This window comes from Mastigoproctus giganteus, chromosome 6 (genome assembly GCF_048544385.1).
Source record: "Mastigoproctus giganteus isolate SK-2022 chromosome 6, ASM4854438v1, whole genome shotgun sequence".
Classification (NCBI taxonomy): domain Eukaryota; kingdom Metazoa; phylum Arthropoda; class Arachnida; order Uropygi; family Thelyphonidae; genus Mastigoproctus; species Mastigoproctus giganteus.
Genome location: NC_143580.1, coordinates 149,049,911 through 149,076,587, shown reverse-complemented (window position 1 = coordinate 149,076,587; position 26,677 = coordinate 149,049,911). Strand labels below are relative to the sequence as shown.

The 26,677-nt window shown below is 40.5% G+C and overlaps 1 protein-coding gene across 1 annotated transcript in view; it reads right to left on the bottom strand.

Moving 5' to 3' along the window:
• Positions 1 to 26,677, bottom strand: part of LOC150084650 (papilin-like) — a 967,274-nt gene that overhangs the window by 311,573 nt on the left and 629,024 nt on the right. Inside the window, exon 24 of the mRNA XM_090376529.1 lies at positions 2,658 to 2,834. Within this exon, the coding sequence (XP_090232655.1) occupies positions 2,658 to 2,834 (177 nt within the window). The remainder of the gene's footprint in view (positions 1 to 2,657; positions 2,835 to 26,677) is intronic.

Sequence of the window (26,677 nt, the reverse complement as noted above, 5' to 3'; positions counted from 1 at the left end):
CTTTTCTCAGATAAGCTTATTCTATTAGTTTGACAATTTATGGTGTATTCAATAGTAAGAAAAATTGGGGGGATATGCTGTATGAAGTAATGAAAATTTTGGATATGGCGTACACATATTAAGAATATACCCAGATCCTTGACATAACGTAGCCTCAACGATGCCCCCTGCATACACACTACTTGGATTCCCTCCAATCATTATCTGGCAGAGGAGAGGTAGCAAGATTATACATAGCTGATCCGGAAGCCTCCTAAAGAGTTACCAATAGGTTCGGTCCAGTGTACTAACTAGTGGCCGGCCTGCGAATACCATTTTAGAGCTATACTCTCGAAATCTAAGGAAGATTTGATCTCGCCGTGATGTTCATCATAACCTCAAAAGTCATCAGTCATACTGCATGATGGAAGAGATGGGGAAAGGTTCACCAGAACTTAGCTCTGTAGACTAAACATGGGTTCCACCACTTCAAACCTCCAATAAGCAAAGTGGTGGAATTGCACCGGTTGATGACAGTTATATACCACCTAGTATTGCCTGGTAACACGGAGGGGTGGCATTTCTCCATGAGGTGTGGGTGCCACACCTTGACCTCTGCTTACGTTGGTTCATACCTGGATGGTCACCCACAGTGTGCTTGTGCATGAAGGTTATACCCAGGATTACTAACAGTCCCGCCATTGTGAAGATGCAAGCAGAGGATTTGGCTGTCACAGACTGTCTGGACTTCGCCGAAATTGGGTCTACTTGACTTGAATGTCACTCGAATATCAGTTCCAATAGCGTTTTAGACTCCCAGATAGCCAGTACAGCCAGTTATTAGTGCATATGGACTTTGGTCCTGAAGGCGCATTTTATCAATGTGTCTAACATGAACACAAGTACCACTAACTGATGCTGATATGCAGATTGTCCAGTACGCTACCAGGTCGAAAGTAACAACTGGTTTTGTTCGTAGTGTCAATGTTCCATGTGATGATCTTGTAATGGAGCACCAAAGAATATCAAATTTTGCTTTAAACTAGGAAAGCTTACGACAGAAATAAATGAAATATTGAAAACTGTTTATGGTGATGGTGATGTTAAGACATACAAGTGTGTTTGAAATGACATAAGCAGTTCAAAGACAGATGTGAGTATGTTTGAGTTGATCCACGATGTGGGCATCTGGTTAAACTCTTGAAATGATGACGGAGTTGCAAAAGTTAGGGAAATTGTGAAAAGAGATTGTCGTTTAAACCTCAGAATGATGGCTGATAAATTGGATATGAATAAGAAGTCAATTCATCAAATTTTGCATGAAGGTTTAGGGAAAAGGAATGCCTGTGTGAAACTTGTGCTGCACAGCCTCACAGATGAGCAGAAGCAATGAAGGGTAACATCATGTAAAGACTTCATCCAAACTCATCAAGACAATCCTAATTTCCTTAACTGTATTATCATTGGATATGAGTGCTGGGTGTTTCAGTACAACTCAGGTATGAAGCATAAGAGCATGCAGTGGACTTCAAAAACCATCATCAAGAGGTCTGTAAATGAAACCCAAAAAAAAGGTTTCATTTACAAACATTTAGAAGTCCAGGATCAAGACGATTCCGACCATGTTTTTTGACAAACAAGGTGTGATTCACAAGGAATTTATATCTGAAGGGGAGAAAGTCAATGCTGTGCTCTTCATGGGTGCTTCAAAGACTACTGAAAGGCATTTCCTGGGTGAAGCTGCAATTTCGAGAGAAAAGCAACTGTTTTTGTTGCATGATAATGCTTCACGCATTCTGCACTTGTTATGAAGACATTTCTGACAAAACACAGAACTGTACGAGGCGCCTCCATAGCCAGGTGGGAAGGAGCAGCAGTGCATAGCACATACTTCTTGATTAGACCGGGGTTCGAGTCCATCACCACCAAATACAGAGGATGCGGAAAGGTCAGGGAATGACCACCGCATATCCCGGACCAATATGGTCTTAGTTGCTAATGCTCCTAAAAACCAAATAACAAACAAACAAACAGAACTGTACAGATCAACCATCAACTTTACTATCCTAATCTACTACTAGCAGACATCTTCCTCTTTTCCAAGGTCAGAGCTGGCTTAAGGCAAGATTGAGCGGTTCCCCCAATAAGGTGCCAAAATTTAAGAGGTACAAAATTCCCTAAAAATCTCTGATTTGCTGTAAATTTCAAGTTGGAGAGGGCACACCAAAAAATCTCGCACAGAGCACTGATAGACCTGGGTCTGGTTCTGCCCAAGGTGCCATCAAAGGAAACAGCTTTCGGGAGGATGAGGACATAAAGAAAAACATAACTGCAGTATTAATATCATCTCTTTGGATGCCTTTGCTGACTCTTTTCAGAAACTTTTAAATGGTGTAATAAGTGCACTAAATCAGGTGGTGATTACTTCGAATAAAAATGGAATCATTTTTGAATTCCTTCACTTTGTGTTCTGTTTATTGCACCAGTCTAGGAACATTATTGTTACACCTTGTACATTTCTTAGATATGTGTTTCTAATCTGCTTCTTTTAAAATTAAGAAAAAATGAAGTTACAAAATGTTTGTTTATAATATGAAATATCTTCTGTTTACATATCTTATTTTTTACTAATAATGCCCTTACATTATTATAAAGAGAGAATAAGAACTTATTCTAACCTGCCACATGAGTTGCATTGCAAATCCTCTCACACTGCTCTGCAGTAACAAACCTGTTCCTGTTTCCTTGGCAACCACTGTAAATAAATTCTTTGCACTTTCCATCCATATAATCATAAAACCAGCGTGGAAAATTCCCCAGACATGGTCCTTCCACCTTAGGTAAAATGCAGATTTCTGATATATGAAAGAAATTAGAATATAATCAATACGTGATATATAAATTACACAAAAATATTGAAAAAACTATTACACTAAACTCCCATTATAATAATCCTAACTATAGTGCTCTCCAACTTTTAATGCTGTTTTCTTCTGGCCCTAATCAATCCTATGAGATGCCATGCATTTTTTATGTCTCCAACACAACCATTTAGAATGTTTTCCTGCTTATATATATTTAAAAAGTCACAAGAAAGAATAAACCTGGACCCCTTGAATTTTTGTTTTTCTGTTTCCTGTTTTTTTGAAAGTTTGTTTACTTGTGACTGACTCACTAATCAATATTGGTGCAAAAACAGCTAAAGTTATAGCGCACCACAAGAGAGTTAAAATTTCAAAAAAATAACAAGATTTTGCCTACATTTTAAATATGTTACCTCATCAAAAGCATGGGGTCTGTTACGGTGATAACAGAAATAATTAAAAGACAGTATAAGAGTAAAGATAAAAGCCTATTTTATATATGCATATGCAAATTAACAGAATGTAAAACCTTAAAACTGCTGACACATGGTGACTGTTGAATAAAATCTGTATGTGGCTCAGTCAGATAGTTAAAAGTGGTAAAGCATGAATTTCTAAAATTGGTACATTCCATTAAAACATGTTTAATGGATAAAAATGGTGCACAGAGCTTGCACACAGAAGGGTCATCAGCCCTCAGCAGAAAAGATTGTGTCTGGTGACCATGTCTTATGAGGAGCTAAGCTAGAAAAATGCCCTCTTTTTACAATCCCTGGAGAGAATAGAATGCCATGGCTAGATTTACTGGCTTAATCTGATATAGTTTGTTTGTTAACTGCCCACACCACAAATCTTGCCAGCACAAATATAACTTATTATGGATTATTTGCCTGTAGTTTATATAAGGTACTGACAGGCTAAGATTATTCATTGGGGCTACAGTATCAGCTAAATCATTTCTGTTAATCCCAATGTGACTGGGGATCCAGCAGAAGCAGATAATGAACTCACCTTCATCCTAGAGAGTGCATATTATCTGCAGAACCCAGGAGAGTGTTAGATGAGTAGAGTATCTCACTGATGATAAAGTGTGTAGTGCACCCAAAGAATCGGATTATATAAAAAACCACTGGCATTGGCAACTTCTTATGTGATCCAAGGCTAGCTCTACAGTGTATATGCTGCATTCAGGAGGAATCTACTCAGATATAGCATTAGCATTAGCAGATGCCAGATGCATACGATGTAAGAAAGCAAGCTTATGTAGCTTGCTTTCAGCAAAATAAAAAAAAAAAAAAAAAACCCTCTCATTTCACCCTTCCATTCGTTCCAAATGCCTATCCAGCTCAGCCTTAAATTTATTTAGGCTATCAACTTCCTCAACAAAAGATGGAAGTCTGTTCCAGCAATCAACTACCCGCTGGCTAAAGCCAAATTTCCGAACATCTATTCTACAACTGTCTTTCCTCAATTTGAATCTGTATCCCCCTCAGGTTCTTAATCTGAGCAAGAGGAAGAATCCCATCAGCATTCAGCTTGCTCATCCCATTCAAGACGTTATACACCTCAATCAGATCACCTCGCAGGTGACTACTCTCCAGGCATTGCAATTTGCACAACTTAAGCCTTGCTTGGTAAGAGCATCCGTTTGTTCCCCTCACCAATCTTGTTGCCCTTCTTTGTACTCATTCTAGCAACTCTACATCCTTCCTAAAATGAGGCCTCCCAACCTGTACACAGTACTCTAGGTGTGGCCTAACCATTGCCTTGTATAATGGAATAATCATCTGTGTGTCCCTACTAAATTCCTATATAACATTGACAAGACTCCGTGACCTGCACTGGCAGCCCATCTACACTGCACAGTGACCTTCATATTGTACTGCACAATTACCCCAGGTCTTTTTCACTTTCCACTTCTCTGCGTGTAGTACCACACAGTTGGTACATTTCTCTTCGTTTATTGCTACCAATATGCAGTACTTTCCATTTGTCAATGTTAAACTTCAGTTGTTGCCGCTTCTCAGCCCATTTGCCCAAATTATCTAGGTCCAGTTGGAGTAGCATACTGCCTTTAATGTCGTTAACAAACCTGCCAACCTTTGAATCATCTGCAAACTTGGACATAAAACCTGATATACCTTCATCATTATCATTGATAAATATACAAAACAACAATGGGCCCAAAACTGAACCCTGGGGAACTCCACTATAACATTTGTCCACGAAGAGCAGTGTCCATTGATTACCACTCTCTGTCTTCTCCCACTCAACCATCCCATTATCCACTGTAGCAACTTACCCTTAATGCCATATCTCTCCAATTTGTATAGCAGTCTTCCATGTGCAGCAGTAGTATCAAAAACTTTCCTGAAATCCAAGTATATGATGTCAAAATAATTTTTGGCATTCAGTTCCTTTGTAACCGCATCATAGTATCCAATCAAACTGATCAGACAAGACCTCCCTTTAACAAACCCATGCTGTGCCATAACTATTCCTGCAGTCTTGTCTAGATGATCCTGCAATGCTTCTTTAACCAGTGATTCCACTGTTTTCCCCAGAACACAAGTTAAATTAACAGGTCTGTAGTTACTTGTGTCACCTTTTGAACCCCCTTGTGAATTGGTAATACATTTGCACCCCTCCAGTCCATGGGGACCTCCCCTGAGTCCAAGGAAGCTCTCATAATTATGGCTAAGGGTTTGCTTACTTCCTTTAATATAATTGGATAGATCCCATCCACCCTAGGTGCCTTTTTTAAGTTTAACTTCAACAGCTCTCACTTATTACAAAATCACTTAGCACCCTGTTAGAGTTTGATAAACATCTGGCACTCCCTTCATAGAATAACTCCTCGTGTGTGAATGTAGATGCAAAATACTCATTCAGTTTATCAGCTACCTGAGCATGATAATCAATAGTCAACCCACCTATGTTAAGTGGTCCAATCTGATTCATCCCTTTCCTTCAAGAGTTTACATAAGTAAAGAACTCTTTGCTGTTTTTCTTTGCATCCTTTGCCAAGGATTTCTCATAATCTGCCTTCGCCTGCCTAACCTCCTTTGTGACTTGATTACAGACTAGTTTATATCTGCCTATTTATAGGCTTCTGTGTCTCCTGATACTTTATGTGCATCCCATACATTTTAGTTCTCTGCCATGAGCCTCATTAGTCCATCTGTCATCCATTTAGGCCTAAACCTGGAACAGTATTTCTTAGTGGGAATGAAAAGACTAGAACCCTCCAAAATTAAGTCCCTGGAGGCTTCCCATTTAGAATTCAACGTTAGTAACATCATCAGTGATCTCACTGTACAGAATTTAAAAACTGTCAGAGACCCCGGTAGTCACCTTTACGAAAGCAATAGCCCTTCACTTTAGCCTTGATGATAGTTACTTCTTTAAGTAATTCCCACATTAGTATGTTGTGATCACTGTCACCCAGTGGTTCCTTTATCTCCAAATTCTTAGTGCATGAATAATCACTGCCGACAATCAGATCAAGAGTATTACTCCCTCTGGTTGCCTCTCAAACATGTTGCTATTGAAATCAGTCATCCAATAAATCCACAAAAGTCTTGCTAGTGTGTGAGTGACCAACTCACAAGTTCCAGTCAATATCTGTAAAGTTAAAATACCCCATTATAAGACATTCTGATTTACTGGCCCCCTCTATTTCTCTGTACAATTGCCCATTATACTCATCAGATTCATTAGGCCTATAACACACGAGAGGAAGAATCCCATCGGCACTGAGAATGCTCAAGCCATTCAAAGCCTTATACACCTCTATCAGATCACCTCGCCGATGCCTAGTCTCCAGGCTCTGTAATTTGCAAAACTTAAGCCTTTCTTCTTAAGAGCAACCCTTTGTTCCATTCACTAATCTTGTTGCCCTCCTCTGTACTCGTTCCAGCAGCTCTACATCCTTCTTGAAATGAGGCCTCCAGACCTGTATACAGTACTCAAGGTGTGGCCTGACCAATGCCTTATACAAGGGAATAATCACATCCCTGTCCCTGCTAGAAAAATTCCTTTATATCATTGACAACACACCATGAGCTACTCTTGCAGATCGTCTGCACTGCTCAGAGAACTTCATATCTGCCTGCACAATTACCCCCAGGTCCTTTTCATTCTCTACCACTGTCAGCGTACTACCACAGAGTTGATACGTTGATCTGGGGTTACTGTTTCCCATATGTAGTACTTTACATTTGTCAATGTTAAACTTCATTTGCCACCTCTCAGCCCATCTGCTCAACCTTTCCAGATCCTGTTGCAGCAGCATAGTATCAGTAGTGTCCTTCACAACCCTGCCAACCTTTGTATCGTCTGCAAACTTGGACATTAAGCCTGATACACCATCATCAATATCATTTATAAATACAGAAAACAACAATGGACCCAACACTGAACCCTGAGGAACTCCACTAATAACATTAGTCCACGTTGAGCAGTGTCCATTGATTACCACTCTCTGTCTTCTGCCACTCAACCATCCCTTTATCCATAGCAGCAATTTGCCTCCAATGCCACACTTCTCCAATTTGTGCAGCAGTCTTCCATGCGCAACAGTATCAAAAGCCTTTCTAAGATCCAAATATATAATATCAAAGTTATTCCCTGCATCCAGTTCTTTTGTGACTACATCATAGTATCCAATCAAATTGGTCAGACAAGACCTGCCCTTAACAAAACCATGCTGTGTCTGAGCTATAACTGAATTCTTGTCCAGATGATCCTGCAGTGCTTCTTTAACCAGTGCCTCCATTAATTTTCCTGGAACCGAAGTTAAACTAACAGGTCTATAATTACTTGTGTCAGCCTTTGATCCTCCTTTGTGAATTGGGGTTACATTTGCACATCTCCAGTCTATGGGTACCTCCCCTGAGTTCAAAGAAGCTCTCATAATTATGGCTAGGGGTTAGCTTACTTCCTTTGCTGCCTCCTTTAATATAACTGGATAGATCCCATCCACCCCGGGTGCCTTTTTTATGTTTATCCTCAACAATTTCTCCTCCACTTTCCTCTCAGTTATTAGAAAATCATCTAGCTCACTGCCAATGTTTACTTCACCTACGACTTTCCCCTTCCTGAATAACTCCTCATGTGTGAATGTAGATGCAAAATACTCGTTTAGATTGTTAGCCATCTGAGCAGGATCCTCAACTGTTGAACCATCAACATCCAGTGGACCAATCTGATTCATCCCTTTCCTTCTTGAGTTTAAATAGGTAAAGAACTCTTTTCTGTTTTTCTTTGCATCCCTTGCCAAGGATTTCTCATAATCTGCCTTTGCCTGCCTAATCTCCTTTGTGACTTGGTTACAGACCAACTTATATCTATCATAGGCTTCCATGTCACCCATTAATTTGTATGTATCCCATGCATTTTTCTTCTCTGCCATATGTCTCATTAGTTCATCTGACAACCATTTAGGCCTGAACCTTGAACAATATTTCTTGGTTGGTATGTAAAGTCTGGTAGCTTCCAAGATTAGTTCCTTGAATGCTTCCCATTTTGAATTTGCTGTTGGTAACATCATCAGTTGGTCCCACTGTATAGAATTTAAATACTGTCTCAGACCATCATAGTTGCCTTTACGAAAGCAAAAACCCTTCCCTTTACCTCTGATGGTAGTTACCTCCTTGAGTAAATCCCACTTCAGCACACTGTGATCACTGCCACCTAGTGGTTCCTTTATCTGCAGATTCCTAATGCATGAAGAATCACTACTGATAATCAGATCAAGAGTATTACTCCCTCTAGTTGCCTCCCGAACATGCTGGTGTAGAAAACAATCATCCAATAAATCCATAAAAGCCTTGCTAGTGTGTGAGTGACCAACCCACAAATTCCAGTCAATATCTGGTAAATTAAAATCCCCCATTATAAGACTCTCTGATTTACTGGCCCATTCTATTTCCCTGTACAGTATCTTATTATACTCATCAGAGTCATTAGGCCTATAGCACACTCCTACTCTCAATTTTGATTTACCTATGCTTATTTCACACCAAACTGACTCGACACTGCCCTGTCCATCGATGTCGACTGGCTTCACTTCCTTGGATTTTATGTGTTTTTTAACTAATAGCATAACCCCTCCTCCTCTCCTGTCCTGTCTATCCTTTCTATACACATTGTACTCCCCGAATTCCAGTTCTGCATTCCTTATATCTGTGTGACACCACATCTCTGATATCCCAACAATATCTGCCTTTGATGTTTTGAGCAATACCTCAAGTTCATCAAATTTATTTACTAAACTCCTAGCATTGGTGTACACGCAAGTATACATGCACCTGTTTCTATTCTTAGCTACCCTAACACAACCCATGTGTTTACTTGTACCGCAATGACTTCCAGCAGTCTCTGAAATATCCTGCATCTTGTTTTTCAGGCTTCTGCTCATTCCAATAGAAGCAGTGCAAGGATCTCTTTCACCTCTGCCAGTGGCTACTGTTAATCCATTAGTCTTTGTCTCCCCCCCAAGCTAGCAGTTTTCCGACCCACCTATCACTGCCTCGATAGCATCAGCAAATATTCTTGCACCCTTTCTATTTAAGTGTATCCCATCCCTGTAGAAGCAATCTCTGCTGTTAACAAGTATATTCCAGGCTGAAAAAAATTCTACCCCTTGAGCCTTGCACTCCTATCGTGTCTGGGCAGTATTGCAGACACGACTGCAGTATTGCTGCAGTCTTGTCTAGATGAGCCTGCAATGCATCTTTAACCAGCGACTCCATTATTTTACCCGGAACAGAAGTTAAACTAACTGGTCTGTAATTACTCGTGTCACCCTTCGATCCCCCTTTGTGAATAGGGGTTACATTTGCACATCTCCAGTCCGTGGGAACCGTGAGTTCAAGGATGCTCTCATAATTATGGCTAAGGGTTTGCTTAATTGCTTTGCCACCTCCTTTAATATAACTGGATAGATCCCATCCACCCCAGTTTCTTTTCTTAGGTTTAACTTCAACAATTTCTCCTCCACTTTACTCTCAGTTATTACAAAATCATTAGGTATCCTGCTACAATTTGATAACCTTCTGCCATTTTCAAATCTGAATAATTCCTCATGGGTGAATGTAGATGCAATATAATCATTCAGTTTGTTTGCTATCTGAACAGGATCATCAACAGACGAACAATCGATGTCACGTGGACCAATCAGATTCATCCTATTCCTTTTAGACTTTATACAAGTAAAGAAATCCTTGCTGTTTTTCTTAGCATCTTTTGCCAAGGATTTCTCGTAATCTGCCTTCGCCTGCCTCACCTCCTTATCACTGCTGATATCCTTTGTGACCTGATTGCAGACTAGCTTATATCTGCCATAGACTTCTGATTCGCTTGATAATTTATATGCATCCCATGCATTTTTCTTCCCTGTTACGAGTCTCATTAGTTCATTAGATAACCATTTAGGCCTAAACCTTGAACAATATTTCTTAATAGGTATGAAACTTTTAGTAGCATCCACGATTAATTCCTTGAATGCTTCCCACTTAGAATTTACTGTTGGTAACATCGTCAGTTTATCCCACTGTACAGAATTTAAAAACTTTCTGAGGCCACTGTACTCACCCTTACAGAAGCAAAAACCCTTTCCTTTACCTCCGATGGTAATTATATCTTTAAGTAAATCCCACATCAGTACACTTTGATCACTGCCACCTAGTGGTTCCTTTATCTGCAAATTCTTAATACACGAATGATCACTGCTGATAACCAGATCAAGAGTATTACTCTCTCTGGTTGCCTCTCGAACATGCTGCTGCAGAAAACAATCATCCAATAAATCCCCAAAAGTCTAACTAGTGTGTGAGTGACCAACGCACACGTTCCAGTCAATATCTGGGAAGTTAAATCCCCCATTATAAGACATTCTGATTTACTGGCCCACTCTATTTCTCTGTATAATTGTTCATTCTACTCATTTGAGTCATTAGACCTGTAACACACTCCTACTCTTATTTTTGCTTTCGCAGTGCTTATGTCACACCAAACTGACTCAACAATGCACTGTTCATCTATATCAACTGGGTGCACTTCTTTAGATTTTATGTTTTTATTAATTAACAGCATACACCTCCTCCCTTTCTATCCTGTCTCTCCTTTCTGTACACATTGTACTCCCCAATTTCCAGTTCTGCATTCCTTATATCTGTGTGACACCATGTCTCTGCTATCCCAACAATATCCTCCTTTGATGTCTTGACCAACACTTCAAATTCATCAAATTTATTTACTATACTTCTAGCATTGGTATACATGCTCCTATTCCTAGTTACCCTAACACATCCCATATACCCACCTATTTCAGGATGACTGCCATCCATCCCTGAAACACCCAAAACCCCTTGCTCCAGGTCACTACTTATTCTAATAGAAGTTGTGCAAGAATCACCTTCACCTCTGCCTATGGCTACTGTTAAACTATTAGTCCTTGTATCCCCCCAAGCTATCAGTTTTTCGACCCACCTAACACTGCCTCGATAGCATCAGCAAATATTCTTGCACCCTTTCTATTTAAGTGTATCCCATCCCTGTAGAAGCAGTCTCTCCTGTTAAAAAGTACAGACCAGGCTGAAAAAAATTCTGTCCCTTGAGCCTTGCACAAGGTTCTCATCATATACTCCCTCCTATCGTGTCTGGGCAGAATTGCAGACACTTTCAAATTCAACCCTATTTCACGGCTTTTTTTCAACAGTGACCTGTACTTGTTAAGCAATTCTGCCGGTCTCCTACTCTTGATATCATTAGTGCCAACGCGTACAACAATATCACCTTTTGTGCCCTTAAAAGATGATATCCGCTCTACAACGTCATCAGCCTTTGCCCCTGGCAGACATACCCTGGTCCTTTGAGTGTTTATCACATTTCGTTTCAATGAGGATATCCCCAGAAGACAGCCATTTTACAGGTTTAGGGGAAACTTCCAAACAATTCTGAATAAAGAAGAGTGACATTTTCCTTAGAGGTTTCTCTCCGGTGGAATGGATTATCACATACCTAGGTGTTAGACCTAATACAGTTTCACTTCTGGGCCTCTTTGCTGAAGTGATGGTGGTGTTGTCTGTATCCAAGTCATTATTAGCATTAGTAGTGGCATAGAATGCAAGAAAACAAGCTTAGACAGCATCAGCCAAAAAGAAAAGGGGGGAAAAAACCCACTTCCAATTCACCTCTCCATCTGCTTCAAATGTTTGTCCAGTTCTTCCTTGAATTCATTTAAGCTATCAAATTTCACAATGATAGATGAAAGTTTATTCCAACAATCAACCTCTTGCTGGCTAAAGGCAAATTTTCGCACATCTATCCTACATCTGTCTTTCCTCAATTTGAATTTATGCCCTCTCAGGTGATTATTCTGAGCAAGAGGAAGAATTCCATCAGCATTGAGCATGCTCAAACCATTCAAGGCTTTATACAACTCAATCAGATCACATCGCAGATGCCTAGTCTCCAGATGCTGCAATTTGCAGAATTTAAGCCTTTCTTGATAAGAGTACCTCTTTGTTATCCTCAACAATCTCGTTGCCCTTCTTTATACCCATTCCAGCAGATCTACATTCTTCCTAAAATGAGGCCACGACCAAAAGTATTACTCCCTCTGGTTGCCTCTCAAACATGCAGCATTAGAAAACAATTACCCAATAAATCCACAAATGTCTTGCCAGTGTGTCAGTGACCAACCCACAAGTTCTAGTCTATATCTGGGAAGTTAAAAACCCCATTATAAGACAATCTGATGTACTGGCCCACTCTATTTCTCTGTACAGTTATTCGTTCTACTCATCAGAGTCATTAGGCCTATAAAAAAATTAGTTACAATACAAGCAGATATGAAGTTTTCTGAACAGTGTAAACAGGCAGCGAGGTATTTGATAAATCATCTTATCGATGATTTATCAAATGCTATCCTGTAGAGATAGGGAGGTCATAATCCCACTATATAAGGCAATTATAAGACCACATTTAGAATACTGTGTGCAAGTATGGATATCTCATCTGAAAAAAGACATTGAACTTCTTGAAAGGGTCCAGAGATAGGCAATTCAAATGGTGAGATCAGCACAATGATGACCATATGAGGAAGACTCTGATTATGTGAGCTACAGACAAGGTCAGCCAGGCATTAGCATTAGTAGAGGCATTTGATGCAAGAAAGCAAGCTTATGCAGCATCAGCCAAAAATAAAAAAAAAAAAATAAAAAAAATTTAAAAAAATAAAAAATAACCACTTCCACTTCACCCCTCTGTTCGTTCAAAATACCTGTCCAGCTGAGCCTTAAACTTATTTAGGCTATCAACTTCCATGACAAGGGATGAAAGTCTGTTCCACCAACCAACCATATGCTGGCTAAAGGCAAATTTCCGCACGTCTATCCTACATCTGTCTTTCCTCAATTTGAATTTATGCCCCCTCAGGTGATTATTCTGAGCAAGAGGTAGAATCCCATCGGCATTGAGCATGCTCAAACCATTCAAGACTTTATACACCTCTATCAGATCACTTCACTGGTGCCTGGTCTCCAGACACTGTAATTTGCAAAACTTAAGCCTTTCTTTGTAAGAGCACCCCTTTGTTCCATTCACTAATCTTGTTGCCCTTCTCTGTACTCGTTCCAGCAGCTCTACATCCTTCTTGAAATGATGCCTCCAGGCCTGTATACAGTACTCTAGGTGTGGCCTGACCATTGCCTTATACAAGGGAATAATCACCTCCTTATCCCTGCTAGAAAAGTTCATGTATATCATTGACAATACACCATGAGCTACTCTTGCAGCCCATCTGCACTGCTCAGAGAACTTCATATCTCCTTTCATAATTATCACCAGGTGCTTTTCATTCTCTACCACTGTCAGTGCAGTACCACAGAGTTGATACGTTGCTCTAGGGTTGCTGTTTCCCATATGTAGTACTTTACATTTGTCAATGTTAAACTTCATTTGCCACCTCTCAGCCCATCTGCTCAACCTTTCCAGATCCTGTTGCAGCAGCATAGTGTCCGTAGTGTACTTGACAACCCTGCCAACCTTTGTATCGTCTGCAAACTTGGACATTAAGCTTGATATACCATATCAATGTCATTTATAAATACAGAAAACAATAATGGACCCAATACTGAACCCTGAGAGACTCCACTAATAACATTAGTCCACGATGAGCAGTGTCCATTGATTACCACTCTCTGTCTTCTCCCCCTCAACCACCCCTTTATCCATAGCAGCAATTTGCCTCCAATGCCACACTGCTCCAAAGACGGCACCTCAGAGGTGACCGTATTGAGGTTTATAAGGCTCTGAGAGGGATTAGTACAATGAATGATGGTGGAATTCTCAGTTTTCTAAACAATTCCAGAACTAGGGGGTCATAACTTTAAATTACAGGGCATGAAGTTCGTATTATATTGTAGGAAGTTTTCTTTTAGCCAGTGAGTCATTAATAGTTGCAACAAGTTGCCCACGCCGGTAGTTCATGCTGACAGTTTGAATAAATTTAAAGGTCTACTGGATATTTAACTGTATGAGGAGGGAAGCATATAATTTTGTGTTTTCTTATCTACTCGGTCGGGTTTTTTTTTTTTTTTTTGCCAGTGCAGCAAAAGCCTGTGGCTTTCTTGCTCTATATAGCTAACACTTCTACCATTACTAATTACCGGTGAAACATCAGAAAACTGGAAACCTTTTGACCTGGAGACTGCCAGTTTTTTAACAATAAATCTAATGAAGCATGAAGTGTCAAAGTGAATGTCAAAATTCAAGCACAGGAATAATAATTCTAACTTATTATTTATTAACTATATTATTTTATTATTGATAATTCTTTAATCCCTTAGAGTCATTGGTTAAAATCTGAAAAGGAGAACTCTATAAAAATTAAGTTACTGAAGTAATTACTTGTAAAATCGCTCCGGTAATGTTCCATTAAAAAATAATAAATAATGAGGATAAAAATAATAAAAGAACTGTAAGTGTAAACACCACTTGAGTAATTTTAATCAATAATGCCAATATACAGCAAGAAAAGAAAAGACTTTTAGAATAAAAAAAATTCATGTAACTAATTACCTTCAACTACCTATTATTAATATTATTATTGCTCTCTTATTATTTTCTCTCTGATTGGGGGTTCCAACTCGTGACTGGTATTGCTACCAAGTCCACAGGTTGGTTGTTGTTATGCCTGGTGTTACTGTTGGTCAAAGAACTCTCTGACTATCCTACAGGTGTTCAGGATTGCGACTTTCTGGAGTTCCTTGTAGGTGTTTGCTGGGAGACCTATTGCTCCTAGGTTGTTATGTAGGGTCTTTGGCACCATATCTGTGGCTGACATCATGATAGGGATGGCCGTTACTTGTTGCATAAGCCAACATTTTTGATCTCCTGTCTTACGTTCGTGCACTTCCTGATTTTTTCCCCATGGGTTTTCTGCAGGTTGCCAGTGTTGGGTACTGCTATGTCAATCAGATAGGTAGCATTTTCCTTCTTGTCCACAAGGGTTATGTCCGGTCTGTTGTGCGGGATTGTCCTATCCGTTATTATCGCACAGTCCCAGTACAGCTTGTGGGTTGGGGTCTCTAGTACTGCCTGGGGTTTGTACTTGTAGTATGGTAGATTGTCATCGATCAACTGGTATTTCCTTGCTAGCTTCTGATGTATTATCCTGGCTACTTGGTCATGTCTATGAGTGTACTCAGCATGGGTGAACACCTTGCATTCCCCTGTGATGTGTTGGATCATTTCTGAGATGAGGTAGCATCATCGACATGTGTCATCAAACATTCCAGGCTCCTTGGCGATGTATTTTCTATAGTTCCTGGTGTTGATTACCTGGTCTTGGATGGCAAGCATGAATCCTTCAGTCTCTGGGAAGTATGACCTGCTCATGAGCCATGCATTGCAAGAAATTTTATCTATGTGATCTTGATGGAGATCATTGTAGTGTCTGCCGTGGAGTGTCTTCTCTGCCGATCTTTCTAGCTTCGTTTGTGCCTCCTGGTTGGGGGGGACTCCCAACCAGGAGGCGCTTAGGATGAGTGGCGTATACTGCTTTATCTTCCCTCGCTTAGGTTGAGTGGTGTATATTGCTTTATCTTCCTTTGCTTAGGTTGAGTGGGATATACTGCTTTATCTTCCTTATGGCCTGCTGGAGTGCTGCTGTGTGTTTCTGGAAGTAATCCTTCAGGTTAAGTATCGCTGTGTTCTCTTGCTCAATGAGGTCTATCAGGCCCCTTCCTCCTTCTTTCCGGACAATTGTCAGTCTCTCCATGGCAGATTTCGGGTGGCGTTGGCAGCTCTTGGTATTCATTGTCCTTGTCTTTCTCATAATATCCTCCAGCCCGGTGTTAGTCCAATCTATGATCCCGAAGAAGGATGTTAGCACTGGGACTGCATAGGTGTTTATGGCTTTAACTGTGTTCCCTCCATTCAGCTTTGCTTTCAGTGGGCTTCTGTGTCTCTGATGGTATTTTTCAGTCAGGCAGGCCTTAATTTCCTTGTACTGTAACTGCTGAGCCTGCATCATCCCCAAGTATTTGTAAGCCTCTCCATCTGCCATGGCTTCAATCTCTTTACCAGTCTGCAGCCGGTAGGGTAGTTTCAGTTGACTAATTTTCCCTGATGCAATCCGTGGGTTTTGCATTTATCTAGGCCAAATTCCATCCTAATATCATTGCTGAATTCTTTGGTGATCTGGAGTAGTTGCTGGAGGTGCTTCTAGGTTCCCGTTTAGAGCTTGATGTCATCCATGTAAATCAGGTTCTTTTTTCCTTCTTTGAGCTTATATCCGTACTTGTTACTGTTGAGCATGGTGGATAGCGGGTTAAGTGCTAGACAGAACCACAATGGGCTCAGGGCATCTCCCTGAAAGATTCCTCTCCTGATGGGGATTGGCTTGGTTGTGATGTTTTCAACCTTAATGGTGGTACTCTATTTTGCCATCGTTTCTCCTAGGATGTTTGTCACTATCATATTAAATTTGTAGATGTTCAGCACCTCTTTTAGCCAGCTATGAGGCCCATAGTCGAAGGCCTTGCAGTAGGCTGTGTACACGTTGTGATGCTTCATGTAGGCTTGCTCTATAACCATGGCATCTATGGTTAATTGCTCCTTGCATCCATTGCTCAGCCGCTTGCATCCTTTCTGCTGTTTGGCCATTATGTTCTGGCTCTCCAAGTGATCTGATATCTTCCTGGTTATGCAGCTGGTCAGGACCTTGTACATTGTTGGGAGGCAGGTGATGGCCTGTATTTCACTGTGTTTCTTGTATCTTCATCTTTAGGCTTCAGATATGTGACTCCTTTAGTGAGAAACTTTGGGATTGTCTCTGTGTGCCTTATCATTCGGGTGAACTGTTCTTCCAGGTGCTTGAGTGCAAGTGAGCTTCTTGAACCAGTAGTTGTGGACGTTATCTATTCCTGGAGTTCGCCAATTGTGAGAGTTCTTAATCTTCTGTTTTACTTCTTCTTCCCGAATCTCCTACTCTCATTTCTTGTATGTCCTTGGTTTTCTTGCATTCTAGTTCTATCCAGGGGGCTCAGCTGTTATGTCTTACTTCTCTGCTCCATATGTTTCCACAGAACTCCTCAATCGTTTTCTGCTCGGGTGGTCCATTCCCTTCTTTCCAGTCTTCTCCAAGACTCCTGTAGAAGCCTCTTTGGTCCTCATCAAATATTCAGTTGTTTATTTTCCTCTGGGAGCTCTCTTTGTATCGGCATAGTCTCTTGCTGAGTGCAAGGAAGTTCTGCCTCAGTGTGTCCAAGTACTCTCATATTCTCTGATTTTTTGTCTCATGTTTGCTGTGGATGCTGTCTTCCTTGAGGATGCTCTTCACTTTACCAATTAATTTCTTACTCCTATTGCCCCGTTGGTACTGGGTCAGTTGGCCTATCTTGACTCTTAATTCTTCTATCTTCTGCTGAAGTCTCCTTTCCCAAGCTGGCAGTTCCTTCTATTTTTGGTTCTTCTGCTGCTGGACTCTCATTTCTTTCATTAATCCTCATGGCTGTTACCGAAGTACCACAATACATGGCTGTGTGGATGGCCTCCAGTGTTGCACCATTGCTGTTGAGGTAATGGTATTATGTGTCGAATGAGGTGGTTTTTGACTCTCTACAAGTTACTATTCGACCTCTGCTTCGGTATCACGAGTCTTTATGGGATCTATTCCTTCAAATTCTGTTAGGGCCTTCTTCCACTCATTCTCTATTCTGGACATCATGACCGGGTATTTACGATAAGGTTAATTTAAGCAATATGTCTCAAAGGGAAGCAGCAGCAAAATTAGGAGTGCCTCAATCATCTTTATCAAACTTATTAAAATCATGTCACACATTAAACACTAAAGTGATTAGTGAAACCAGAAAAGGAAGTGTGAAGAGAAATGCCAAACAGTACTCTGTTTGTTTGGTTCAAACAGGCCAGCTCATTAAATGCACCAATCAGTCATAGCATTCTTCTTCAAAAAACTAATGATTTTGCTGAAAAACTACACGAAGAGTTTAAGGTATTGGAGGGAGGGCTGACAAGATGGAAGAAGAGGCATGATATTGTTTACAAAAAACTTCATGGAGAAAAAGAGGATTCCGATGGTTCTGCAGCTGACAACTGGTTGAAAACCTCTTGGCAAACTGTGTTAAGCACTTATAATCCTGGAGGCATTTTTAATACAGATGAAACAGCGTTGTAATATAGGACTACTCCAGACCATTGCATGATTTTTAAAAATTCCTCTGCACCTACAAAACAAATTGTAGTGGTTTTGAACAACTCCCAGCTCATCCAAAGTCGATGTTCAAAAACATTAAATTAGTTTTTCTACCTTCGAATAACATATCACTGATTCAGCCTCTAGGCCAGGGAATAATAAAAATCTTTAAGACCTTTTATAGATCAAATATGAGGCGAAGAATCATCCAGTCTATAGATAACAGTTTGGGAACATCATCCAATATCACAAAGCAGATAACTGTTCTAGATGCACTTCATATGACAATGAGTGCCTGGAATTACGTTTCAGCAACCTGCAGTAGCAACTGTTTAAGAAAATGTGGATTAATTACTCACGATGATCAACTAAGTCATGGGGAACGTGCTTTGTAAAAAGAATAGGTGGAACAGGACCAGGATATGTCTGGCAGGGGCAAAGGTTTATGACGTTGTAGAGCAGATATCATCTTTTAAGGGAACAAAAGGTGATATAGTTGTACATATATCACCTATAACACACTATACATGTTGTACATGTATAGTGTGTTATAGGCCTAATGACTTGAATGAGTACAATGAACAATTGTACAGAGAAATAGAGTGGGCCAGTAAATCAGAATGTCTTATAATGGGGGATTTTAACTTCCCAGATATTGACTGGAACTTATGGGTTGGTCACTCACACACACACTAGTCAGACTTTTGTGGATTTATTGGATGATTGTTTTCTGCAGCAGCATGTTTGAGAGGCAACCAGAGAAAGTAACACTCTTGATCTGGTTATCAGCAGTGAACATTCGTGTATTAAGAATTTGCAGATAAAGGAACCACTAGGTGGCAGTGATCACAGTGTGCTGAAGTGGGATTTACTCAAAGAGGGAACTACCGTCAGGGGTAAAGGAAAGGGTTTTTGCTTCCGTAAAGGGGAGTACAGTGGTCTCAGACAGTTTTTAAGTTCTGTACAGTGGGATCAACTGACGATGTTACAAACAGTAAATTCTAAGTGGGAAGCATTCAAAGAATTAATCGTGGAAGCTACTAGACTTTATATACCGATTAAGAAATATCGTTCAAGGTTTAGGCCTAAATGGTTATCAAATGAACTAATGAGACTCGTGACAGAGAAGAAAAATGCATGGGATGCATATAAATTATCAGGTGACGCAGAAGCCTGTGGCAGATATAAGCTAGTCTATAATCAGGTCACAAAGGAGGTTCGGCAGGCGAAGGCGGATTACGAGAAATCTTTGGCAAAAGATGCTAAGAAAAACAGCAAGGATTTCTTTACTTATATAAATTCTAAAAGGAAGGGGATGAATATGATTGGTCCACTTGACATCGATGGTTCGACTGTTGATGATCCTGCTCAGATAGCAAACAAACTGAATGAGTATTTTGCATCTACATTCACACGTGAGGAATTATTACAATTTGAAAATGGAAGAAGGTTATCAAATTGTAGCAGTGTGCTTAATGATTTTGTAATAACTGAGAGCAAAGTGGAGGAGAAATTGTTGAAGTTAAACACAAGAAAGGCACCTGGGGTGGATGAGATCTATCCAGTTATTTTAAAGGAGGCAGCAAAGCAACTAAGCAAACCCTTAGCCATAATTATGAGAGCATCCTTGGACTCAGGGGAGGTTCCCACGGACTAGAGATGTGCAAATGTGTCCCCAATTCACAAAGGTGGATCGAAGGGTGACACGAGTAATTACAGACCAGTTAGTTTAACTTCTGTTCCGGGTAAAATAATGGAGTCGCTGGTTAAAGATGCATTGCAGGATCATCTAGACAAGACTGCAGCAATAATTCAAACACAGCATGGGTTTGTTAAGGGAAAGTCTTGTCTGACAAATTTGATTGGTTATTATGATGTGGTCACAAAGGAACTGGATGCAAAAAATAATTTTGATATCATATACTTGGATTTCAGGAAAGCTTTTGACACTGTTGCGCATGGAAGACTACTGTACAAATTGGAGCAGAATGGTATTAAGGGTAAGTTGCTACAATGGATAAAAGGATGGTTAAGTGAGAGAAGACAGAGGGTGGTAATCAATGTGTGCTGCTCTTCGTGGACTAATGTTATTAGTGGAGTCCCACAGGGTTCGGTGTTGGGTCCACTGTTGTTTTGTGTATTTATCAATGATATTGATGAAGGTATATCAGGCTTAATGTCGAAGTTTGCAGATGACTCAAAGGTTGGCAGGGTTGTTAATGACAGTAATGGCAGTGTGCTACTGCAACAGGATCTAGAAAATTTGGGCAGATGGGCTAAGAAGTGGCAACTGAAGTTCAACCTTGACAAATGCAAAGTACTGCATATCGGTAGAAGTAACCCCAAAGAAACGTACCAACTGTGTGGTACTACACTTAAGGTGGTAGAAAATGAAAAAGACCTGGGAGTAATTGTGCAGTCAGATATGAAGTTTTCTGAGCAGTGCAGACAGGCTGCTAGGGCGGGTCATGGGGTTTTGTCAATGATATATAGGAATTTTGCTAGCAGGGAAAAGGAGGTGATTGTCCCTCTGTATAAGGCAATGGTCAGGCCACGCCTTGAGTACTGCGTACAGGTCTGGAGGCCTCATTTTAGGAAGGATGTAGATTTGCTTGAGCGTGTACAGAGAAGAGCAACACAATTGGTGAGGGGAATGAAGGGATTCTCTTACCAAGAGAGACTAAAGTTCTGCAAATTGCAGTGGCTGGAGACTATGCACCTGCGCGGTGATCTGATTGAGGTCTATAAGGCCTTGAATGGGTTGAGCACGCTGAATTCTAATGGGATCCTTCCACTTGTTCAGATTACCAACCTACGGGGACATAAGTTCAAATTAAGAAAGGACAGATGTAGAATAGATGTGCGGAAATTTGCCTTTAGCCAGCGGGTGGTTAATTGCTGGAACAAACTTCCATCTGTCGTTGTGGAAGTTGATAGGTTAAATAAATTTAAGGAGGAACTGGACAGGCATTTGGAGGGAATGGTGTGATTTTTTTTTTTTTTTTGGCTGATGCTGCATAAGCTCCTACACTTGCTTTCTTGCATCATGTGCCACTACTACTACTACTACTACTACATGTTGGCACTAATGATATTAAGAGTAGGAGACCGGCAAAATTACTTAACAAGTACAGGTCACTGTTGAAAAAAAAGTCGTGAAGTAGGGTTGAATTTGAAAGTGTCTGCTTCTGCCCAGACATGATAGGAGGGAGTATATGATGAGAGCCTTGTGATCAATTCGGCCCTGGAAAGTTTGTGTAAGGCTCAAGGGGTAAAATTTTTTCAGCCTTGTCTGTACTTGTTGTTATTTGTTGTTGTTATTTGGTTTTTAGGAGCATTAGCAACTAAGGCCATATTGCTCCGGGATATGCGGTGGTCATTCCCTGAATGACCTTTCCGCATCCTCCGTATTTGGTGGTGACGGGCTCGAACCCCGGTCTAATCAAGAAGCGTATGCTACGCACTGCTGCTCCTTCCCACCTGGCTACGGAGGCGCCCTGTACTTGTTAACAGGAGTATAAGGATGGGATACACTTAAATAGAAAGGGTGCTGTTGTTATTTGGTTTTTAGGAGCATTATCAACTAAGGCCATATTACTCCAGGATATGCGGTGGTCATTCCTTGACCTTTCTGTATCCTCCGTATTTGGTGGTGACGGGCTCGAACCCCGGTCTAATCACGAAGCGTGTGCTACGCACTGCTGCTCCTTCCAACCTGGCTACGGAGGCACCTTGCATTCGCAACAGTCCACAAAAGAAATGCGGTCTCACCGCAGAAAATCGTTTCCGACTGCGTCGCAGTCGAGGTTCACCAAGTCCGGCACACCACGGAAGAAAGGGTGCAAAAATATTTGTTCATGCTGTCGAGGCAGTGTTAGGTGGGTCTGAAAAATGCTAGTTTGAGGGGGGGGATACAAGGACTAATAGATTAACAGTAGCCACTGGCAGAGGTGAAAGTGATTCTTGCACTGCTTCTATTGAAATAAGCAGCAGTCTGAAAAACAAGATACAGGATATTTCAGAGACTGCTGGGAGTCATCGCGGAACAAGTAAATAAATGGGCTGGGTTAGGACAGCTAAGAATAAGAAGAGGTGCATGTATACTTGCATGTGCATCAATGCTAGGAGTTTGGTAAATAAATTTGATGAATTTGAGGTATTTTTCAAAACATCAAAGGCAGATATTGTTGGGATATCAGAGACGTGGTGTCACACAGAAATAAGGAATGCAGAACTAGAATTTGGGGAGTACAATGTGTACAGAAAGGATAGACAGGATAGGAAGGGAGGAGGGGTTATGCTATTAGTTAAGAAACACATAAAATCCAAGGAAGTGAAGCCATCAACATTGTTGGACAGTTTGGTTTGACATAACCAGTGGGAGATCAAAATTGAGAGTAGCAGTGTGCTATAGGCATAATGACTCTGATCAGTATAATAAGAAACTGTACAGGAAATTAGAGTTGGCCAGTAAATCAGAGAGTCTTATAATGGGGGATTTCAATTTCCCAGATATTGACTGGAATTTGTGAGTTGGCCACTCACACACTAGCAAAGCTTTTGTGCATTTATTGGATGATTGTTTTCTACATCAGCATGTTCGGGAGTCAGGTAGAGGGAGTAATACTCTTGATCTGATTATCAGTAGTGATTCTTCATGCATTAAGAATCTGCAGATAAAGGAACCACTAGGTGGCAGTGATCACAGTGTGCTGAAGTGAAATTTACTCAAGGGGGTAACTACCATCAGAGGTAAAGCGAAGGCTTTTTGCTTTCGTAAAGGCGACTATGATATTCTGAGACAGTATTTAAATTCTATACAGTGGGACCAACTGATGATGTTACAACAGCAAATTCAAAATGGGAAGCATTCAAAGAACTAATCTTGGAAGCTACCAGGCTTTAAATACCAACTAAGAAATATTGTTCAAGGTTCAGGCCTAAATAGATGTCAGATGAACTAATGAGACATATGGCAGAGAAGAAAATGCATGGGATACATACAAATTAATGGGTGACATGGAAGCCTATGATAGATATAAGTTGGTCTGTGACCAAGTCACAAAGGAGATTAGGCAGGCAAAGGCAGATTATAACAAATCCTTGGCAAAGATGCAAAGAAAAACAGAAAAGAGTTCTTTACCTATTTAAACTCAAGAAGGAAAGGAATAAATCAGATTGGTCCACTGGATATTGATGGTTCAACAGTTGAGGATCCTGCTCAGGTGGCTAACAAACTAAATGAGTATTTTGCATGTACATTCACACATGAGGAGTTATTCAGGAAGGGGAATGTCGTAGGTGAAGTAAACATTGGCAGTGAGCTAGATGATTTTTTAATAACTGAGAGGAAAGTGGAGGAGAAATTGTTGAGGATAAACATAAAAAAGGCACCTTGGGTGGATAGGATCTATCCAGTTATATTAAAGGAGGCAGCAAAGGAAGTAAGCAAACCCCTAGCCATAATTATGAGAGCTTCTTTGGACTCAGGGGAGGTACCCATAGACTGGAGATGTGCAAAGGTAACACCAATTCACAAAGGAGGATCAAAGGTATTACACAAGTAATTATAGACCTGTTATTTTAATTTCTGTTCCAGGAAAATTAATGGAGGCACTGGTTAAAGAAGCACTGCAGGATCATCTAGACAAGAATGCAGTTATATAGCTCAGACACAGCATGGTTTTGTTAAGGGAAGGTCTTGCCTGACCAATTTGATTGGATACTATGATGTAGTCACAAAAGCACTGGATGCAGGGAATAACTTTGATATTATATATTTGGATCTTAGAAAGGCTTTTGATACTGTTGCACATGGAAGACTGCTGCACAAATTGGAGCAGTGTGGCATTGAAGGCAAATTGCTGCTATTGATAATGGGATGGTTGAGTGGTAGAAGACAGAGAGTGGTAATCAATGGACACTGCTCAACATGGACTAATGTTATTAATGGAGTTCCTCAGGGTTCAGTGTTGGGTCCATTGTTATTTTCTGTATTAATAAATGATATTGATGATGGTATATCAAGCTTAATGTCCAAGTTTGCAGACGATACAAAGGTTGGCAGGGTTGTTAAGGACACTACTGATGATATGCTGCTGCAACAGGATCTGGAAAGGTTGAGCAAATGAGCTGAGAGGTGGCAAATGAAGTTTTACATTGACAAATGTAAAGTACTACATATGGGAAACAGTAACCCCAGATCAACGTATCAACTCTGTGGTAGTACGCTGACAGTGGTAGAGAATGAAAAGCACCTGGTGATAATTATGAAAGGAGATATGAAGTTCTCTGAGCAGTGGAGACAAGCTGCAAGAGTAGCTCATGGTGCCTTTTCAATGATATACATGAACTTTTCTACCAGGGATACGGAGGTGATTATTCCTCTGTATAAAGCAATGGTCAGGCCACACCTTGAGTACTGTATACAGGTCTGGAGGCCTCATTTCAAGAAGGATGTAGAGCTGCTAGAACGAGTACAGAGAAGGGCAACAAGATTAGTGAATGGAACAAAGGGTTGCTCTTACGAAGAAAGGGTTAAGTTTTGCAAATTACAGAGTCTGGAGACTAGGCACCGGTGAGGTGATCTGATAGAAATGTATAAGGCCTTGAATGGTTTCAGCATGCTCAATGCCGATGGGATTCTTCCTCTTGCTCAGAATAATAACCTGAGAGGGCATAAATTCAAATTGAGGAAAGACAGATGTAGGATAGATGTGCGGAAATTTGCATTTAGTAAGCAGGTAGTTGGCTGGTGGAACAGACTTCCATCACTTGTTGTTGAAGTTGATAGCCTAAACAAATTTAAGGCTGAGCTGGACAGGTATTTCGACTGAATGAAGGGCTGAAATGGGAGTGGTGTGCTTTTTTTTTTTTTTGGCTGATGCTGAATAAGCTTGCTTTCTTGCATCATATGCCTCTACTAATGCTAATGCTAATGATACTCAACAGGCTGAAAAGCCCGAAGACATAGGTGAACAGGAGTTTATTGATTGGGTGGACATAGATGGTGATCTACAAGTTACTACAGTTTTAACAGATGAAGAAATTGCCCTTCTGTTATTGATAATTTTGCCAAGGAGGAGGAATATGAGGATGAACCCGAACAAATTCCAGTTTGTTCGAGTTCATCCTCATATTCACGATGATCAACTAAAACAAAAAACAAGTTACAAAATGGGAAACTCGTAAAGCTATAGCCATCCTGAGAACAGCGTGGGAAGAAACTGGTGCAAATAATCATGAATATAGAATGTCATACAATATTGAAAAATCTATAAATAGACTTTGTTGTGATAACATTAGCATTTAGCACTAGCATTAGCAAAGGCACATGATGCAAGAAAGCAAACTTATATAGCATCCGCTAAAAAAAAAACCCTTTATTTCACCCATCCATTCGCTCCAAATGTTAGTCAAGTTCTGCCTTGAATCTATTTAAGCTATCAACTTCTACAATGACAGATTGAAGTTTGTTCCAGCAATCAGCCACCCGCTATCTAAAGGCAAACTTCCGCACATCTATCCTACAACCATCTTTCATTAATTTGAATTTATGCCCTCTCGGGCGATTATTCTGAGCAAGAGTAAGAGTCCCATCAGCATTGAGCATGCTCAAACCATTCAAGGCTTTATACACCTCAATCAGATCACCTCACAGGTGCCTAGTCTCAAGACACTGTAATTTGCAAAACTTAGGCCTTTCTCCGTAAGAGCAACCCTTTGTTCCATTCATTAATCTTGTTGCCCTTCTCTGTATATGTTCCAAGAGCTCTATATCCTTCTTAAAATGAGGCCTCAAGACCCGTATACAGTACTAAAGGTGTAGCCTGACCATTGCCATAAACCAGAGAATAATCACCTCTTTATCCCTGCTAAAAAAATATTCCTGTATATATCATTAACAACACACCATGAGCTACTCTTGCAGACCGTCTGCACTGCTCAGAAAACTTCACATCTGCCTGCACAATTACCCCAAGGTCCTTTTCATTCTCTACCACTGTGAGTGTAGTACCACAGAGTTGATACGTTACTCTGCGGTTACTGCTTCCCATATGTAGTACTTTACATTTGTCAATGTTAAACTTCATTTGCCACCTCTCAGCCT